The sequence below is a fragment of the Plectrocnemia conspersa genome, unplaced genomic scaffold, assembly GCF_051122295.1.
Source record: "Plectrocnemia conspersa isolate PC_06_02 unplaced genomic scaffold, ASM5112229v1 ptg000003l, whole genome shotgun sequence".
NCBI classification, from domain to species: domain Eukaryota; kingdom Metazoa; phylum Arthropoda; class Insecta; order Trichoptera; family Polycentropodidae; genus Plectrocnemia; species Plectrocnemia conspersa.
Genome location: NW_028277167.1, coordinates 16532068 through 16538899, shown reverse-complemented (window position 1 = coordinate 16538899; position 6832 = coordinate 16532068). Strand labels below are relative to the sequence as shown.

The 6832-nt window shown below is 26.9% G+C and overlaps 1 protein-coding gene across 1 annotated transcript in view; it reads right to left on the bottom strand.

Annotated features, from left to right (window-relative positions):
• Nucleotides 1-4937: 4937 nt before the first annotated feature.
• Nucleotides 4938-6832, bottom strand: part of LOC148236774 (limbic system-associated membrane protein-like) — a 65761-nt gene continuing 63866 nt past the window's right edge. The window contains exon 8 of the mRNA XM_088182531.1: nt 4938-5289. Coding sequence (XP_088038657.1) covers nt 5171-5289 — 119 coding nt within the window. The 3' untranslated portion in view covers nt 4938-5170. The remainder of the gene's footprint in view (nt 5290-6832) is intronic.

The following is a 6832-nucleotide window of genomic DNA, read 5'->3' as shown; positions in this document are numbered from 1 at the left end:
GTTGTAATATATTGCGATTTTTGCATACAAAACGTTATCGACGAGTGCGTGCATAATATATTAAATTATATTATTCGATGCTCTTAGGCTTTAATTAATATGGAAGGGTTGAAAATTAATTGCCGATCGGCGAGAGACTGAGACGTGCAATCTGAGGTCGTAATTCAACCCTTTTTAATTGCACCATAAAATTGTCGAGGGTGGTTTAGAAAACGAAAAGTTGAGCCCGAGAGCATTGTGCGAAAGTTTTTACTGACCCATACATCATTATAACTCGGTCGCTGCATCATAGACTATATAAAGTCATAAAAAGACAATAAAAGATTTGTATAAGGATCTGAATACGTAAAATTTGTACAAATAGATTATTTTTTTAATTGATTGTCTTTAAATAATACATTTACTCAAAATCAAAAGTTTATAATATGTATATTCGCAGTCAAATTTTACTGTACAAAAAATGATCGAAACAATATTTCGATTGATAAGACAAACAAACCTATAAGTTCTGAATTATGGATTAAATAAGTATATCTAACTAGAGATTCAGTTTAACAAAACAATAAAACAGTTGCTAAATAAAGACTACAAGATGTATTTTTAGATGTAAAAAAAATTTTGGGTTATAGGTCAATAGTTAAAAATAAATATATGTTCATTCACAATAGAACAGATTGTAACGCATTAAAAAAAAACAATCAATGTTTTTTGATAAGTATGAACATTGTCAAAAATGTGATAAAAAAACATATTATTAGCAGTATTTAACGGAATAATATTGCGAAAAAATCGATAGCAACTCGTAACATAGATGTATTATAAATTAAAATAATTTGTTTAAGGGACTGACAACGTATGTTTTATCAAAAAATACTAAAGTGTAACTAAAAAGAAAGAGAAAGTTTCTTGTTTGAAAAAGGTTATTAGAATATTTGTAGGGAACAGGTTGCTATAGATAGTGAATTGTATTTGGTAATACAGCAACGAAAGAAGCACTTAGATATTACGTTTAATGTTGATTAGAGCTCTATTAAAATAAAATCATTATCGTTAGCACTCGTCTATTACGTTTTTATCTGCATCATCAACATAAACTTGAATAATAGGTTATTTAAAATTTTACAAACCAGCAAACAGTCATGTCCATTTAATGATAGAAATATACAATACAATGACTAAAATTATACTTAAACGAAAGCTTTTAGAATATCAGTAAAATAATTATTGGATAGCTCATTTAATACAACAACAACATAACTTTAAAATTGCTATTTTCGTATTGGATATCAGTAGCATAAATATAACAAAGCTTTTTACGTAAAAAAATAAGTTTTTATCACAATATCTGTATAATTTTGCTTGTTTTAATTACATTTAAAAATTATAGCAAAAATTTTAGTTTATAAATAGTTGTATATTATTATTCAATTTTTTATTCAAATATACAAAGCAATATATCAGTTTGGTTGGCATTTAATATTCAACACTCGAAGGCATTTGACATTTACATAGACAAATGGTTGCCACTGTAATATAATATGTAGCAAAAACTATTACTAACATATATTATGTCACAATTCAATGTAATTACAAAATTGATAATACTATATTCAAATAAAATTTTAAATAAAGTTTCATCAATAGTGTTAGTTTAAATAATCCATCTGATTACAGTAAATAAATAAAGATTTTAATTAATAATAATATATGTTGAATGTCTTATTTTTTCTTAATAATTTACCTTATTTATGTGTAAGACCTTTTGTCCACCGGTGCAATGTAACGCAACGCAACTGCAACCTAACTTTTTTAGGAGAATGGCGTTGCACGTTGACGCAACTCTTCTTTATTTTTAAAATAGTGTAGTATTTCGAATGCGGCTTTTAGAAGTCAGAGGTCTACGCTGGCGTGTCGAATTGTATTTTTATCATCTGTGATATCTGTGGAACAGTTGGGATTCGTGGTGATGTGTCTCGGCGGTTGGGTGAATAACTTTTTGGGTAGATGTACTATTGAGTGGTGCATGCGATATTTTAAATTAATGATGCAATTTTTTGGTCATGAGATCTATTGTATATGTGACCCACTTTCGTCACTAGTCGATTTTTTTTCGTCTGTTCGAAAGGTCGTTAGTGACCTATACATTGTAACTAATTGTGCAGGTGGTTGAATTCTCAACATATATAGACTTATATAAATAAAACACATTAGTGAATACATTTAGTATTTTGCGACTAAAAACAAAAGATTTATTATTTCCCTTAGATGTATTTTTACAATTATTGCTAGAAGGGTAAGAAATATTATATTTTTAAATGATTATTCAAGTGTGCTGACTATAACGACCATAAACTTACACATCGGTAATTGTCATATCAGCTTATATTTAAACTGAGTTGGTTTTTTAGATAAAAAATTCAAGGTTGCATTACAAAATATTAAATAAAATTGAAAGAAATAAACGGGCGTGGAACACAGCAAATGAGTGTCTATAAAATAAATGAGTCGTAAAGCTCGAGCGAAACTGGCGACGGCAAATTGACACTAACGCACAAATGCGAAATGAGGTAGTATATGTATATTTGATGAAATTTTATGTTATTGTATAAGTAATAAAAGCGATTTTAATTTTATGTTTAAATAATGTTCAAATATTTTAGGAAACTAGCATTTATTTAAAGTGTAGTCACTTACATACATAAATTATAAATAAAACTTGTGGTTAATATCGCACTTGAAGAATGCAATTTATAATAAATATATCATATTTACGTATCAATTAGAGTCCAAGGGTAAAATAAACGGCGATCAAACAGCCATTTTTAGTTGCTTGTTAATTATAATTTTTCAGTATAACTAAAATATAGGTCTACTAAGTTTTATGTTTTGAGAATAATGAGTTCATAATAGGTTAGGTCTGTATCTTCAATGATGTTTGTATCATAAAGAAAAGAATTGCAAATCCATAATTAGGAATTTTTCTCTGTAAGATAGTAAGTTTTAAATGAGTTCTGTAAGTGTCTGTATATATCTCTTTTTAAAAAATAATAAAAAAGTTTGCAAGAATATTGCCCTTTCTTCTCTACTTCTAGATTGGTAACTTGTATTATTTTAGTCAAATTCATAAGAGTGATTATATGACCTTAAATAGACAGATTGATAATAATAATATAGTAGAAATAGATATAATGTGAGGCAACCAATAAATAAAATCAGTTATGTTAAAATGATACAAATGTAAGCATTTCTTTCTTTTAGAAAAAAATATGTTCCTTTCTTTAGTTTTACCAAACGATTTAAAACTTGTTCTGTATTATAGAAAAAATGATTTTATTCTGCTCTTGAAACCATATTTTTAAAATAAATACGATGATTTACAGAACAATCTCGATATATCAATTGATAACTAATACCTAAAGATGTAAGGTTCAACTCTTATTTTTTTTAACTTAGTTGGAATTAATGATTATTATATAATTATTACTATAATAAATCAAAAGTTAGCAAACTTATTATATGAAGGGCTAGATCATATATTTTTAGATTTGGTACGCTAGAAAGCAAAATTAAAAGTAGCTTCAAACAAAATAAATGTAATTTCTTCCATACGCGGTATAAAGATGGTAATTCAACTCAAAACGACCAAACTCGGCGGTTAGTCGTTTTGTTACTGCCCATTTTTTGAAATTTGAAAGTATTTAAAAATGTAAAATTTAATCTTAGTCGTAAATAGTTACATATAATAATTGTAAACTGTATAATAAATAATACAGATGTCATTGATTTATAGACGTGTACGTGTTGATTGTGTCTACCCCGTAATAACGTATTGGTCTCACGCATGTGATGGTAAAACGAAATAATTATAAACCTTATTTTATTATAGGTAATTTTTATGGCAGTTGACAAAAGTATTTTTAGTTAATAAGATAACTAATTGATTACCGATCGCAGTCTTTTTTTAATACAAATCTTCGCCTATTCCAAAAATATTCTTCATAGTAGGGCATCCAGGTTTTATTCTTTTAGGTTTGGAAATTAATTAAACCGTAATGATTACGTTATTCCGACTATTTACTGTTATTATTTTTAAATTTAAAATTAAAATTTTTATTTTGTGCTAATATAATATATTGAAATATATATTAAATATTCCTGACGGTTAAACTAATTGTTAAATAATCAATATCTGCTTGCTATATTTGTTTTTACTATAAAATTTATCAAATCTAGATAGTATTTTTTGCTTTAATTAGCTATGCGTTGTCAATATAACTCTAGATTTTTAAGTAACAGCTTAAAAACTTATTATTAAATGCTTCAATTTCGCAGATAATCGATATTTTTAAAATATAAAATAAAATTCTTAAAAATCTTGCTTATTATTTTTATTAAGTAATTAAGTTAAAGCGAATTTATTTTAAGAATTAGTTTATTTTATAATTAAGGAGAAAGGGAGTGGGTGAAATTTGAGGCTCCATCACTAATTTCAGAAGCGAGTCGCCGCAGGGCCTAGAAGTTTGCCTACTCCTGTATTATTAATTGTAAATTTATTAAAGTGGTAAGATAGTTAATAGTGGCAATAATTTAAAGCAGACAATTAACATCATTTTGCGAAGAAAGTTATTTTTATTTATGTATATATGATTACTGTTATATATGATTAAAAATAAATTTTAAATAAAAATAATATTATTTTATATTGTATCACATTGTAGGATAAAATATTTTATATTAAAGATTTGTGTGTAATATCTAGCACAACTGCGAAAGCTAAATCTCAAGGACGATATTAATTCTCAAGAATGAATAATGAACAAAATAAATAACAATAAATAGTAAAGAGAAACAAGTTCATCGCTTTTAAATGAAACATTTATAAATCACTATCATATTTACATTTTTTATACATTCAAGTATTTTATGTACACATTTGTCTTTGCATATTTACATATATAAATTTATACATACTATATTTATGTATTTATATAATAATAAAATCGCACTGTAGAACATTAATTTAATCAATGTCTCTCCCACTCTGTTATATTTTTTTCTTCACATAATTTTGATTATTGATTATTTTAATATTTACTATATTTATGCTAGTATTTACACGTTGATTCCTGGATGGCGACTATACGATGTAGGAGTCGAGCGGCCACGGTTGTCAGCTGCTGACAAAGGGTACAATTGTGGCCACAATCACGGCCAGAATTGTGCAACACCTTCTGGGGCACAATATGTCTCTGCACCCAGCGCCGCTCTGCATTGCAGCTGGATTTTCACCTGAAAAACAGTGCATCGTTAACGGTGAGTTATTACGAGATCATGCAGTGCTTCCAGATTACTACATTGCTCTCTTCTCCTTCCGTGTGTATGCGCAATCAAAAATACCTTTGCAGAATATTAAATTTAATATTCTATGATGTACGTGGAAACAAAAAAAATACGTCGCTTAACACAAAATAGTATTATCTAATATGATGGGCAAAAGTAATATATTGTTTGCTACTAAAAATGACTTGTAAATTGGCTTAACTTAATAATTTTACATTTATAGAAAGGACCTAGCATTGTGTTATTTATTTTAATTTATTAAAATGTTATAATAGTTATTACTATTCATTCATTACTTCTTATTTCAAAACATTCATTAATTATTTTAAGTACATACTGATAAAAAATACAGTGTAGAAATTAGTATTTATAAAACTATAAAATCTTCTTTAAACGTTTTTATATAATTATTTTAAACTTAAGATGTAATAAAAACAGTGTTATTATTTTTTGTTTATAATTACAAAATATGCAGATTGATAAATGAGATATATTCTAATTTAGCCTAATTTTCATTTAGATAACGTTGTAAAACAAATGTTTGACTTGACTATCTTAATCTAACCTAACTTAACTGTATGATTTGTATTGCCATTTAAGTAATATTAAATCAGATTGAATATTATAATTTACGGCAACGTCACAAATGATGTGCAGACAGTCATATGTGCGCTTATAAAAAGAAAGCACGTCATAAGAGCGCAGAAATACTTGAAGAAAATCAAGTTATTAATATTCTAGGAATTGGGTAAACAAAATATAAGTAAATTGTGAGAAATTTACAAAGGCGGTAAAATTAGTATTTACCGTGCCAGAGCGTAATGACGATTAAAATGATTCGCCAATGCAAACATTATTATTTATTAATTATTATGTACTTACAAAAGTATGCCTCCCCATCCCCATACATACGATATACATATATTTTGTACTAAAATGAAACGCTGATTTTAAATTTCCCATTACATTTGTTCTATAATATTTCATTTAATTTACAAATTATCCATTCGACTTGCAATAAATGCGTACAGTTATAGGGCAGGTATATGGCCCACCAGACTTTATTTTTTATATTTGTAGACTACTACACTTTTTCGTGAATGGCGAAAACAAGCGCAAAGTGTAAGATAAATAAAATCATCTGAAAGTAAATGTGATTGCAAATGGTTAAAACATTAACATTGCCGAATTCATTTTATTCATATTGTTTAATTATCAAAAAGAGAGTTACCTATGATTTTTTAAATACCTAATTGTAACCCATTAAAAAAAAGTTTCACCACTGTCCAGGTGCATACCAATGCATGACGTTGGAGAATGACACGGACGATAAGCACTCGTTTAAAATTATTTTCGACAGTGAAAAGACTTAAAACATTCAACAGAAATAGTCAAATTAAGAATCGATTGTCAGTTTTTGCATTATCAATCGAAAAAAACTTTAAGACTAATTAAAGAAAGAAAATATATTATTGTATATGATGCGGTAATT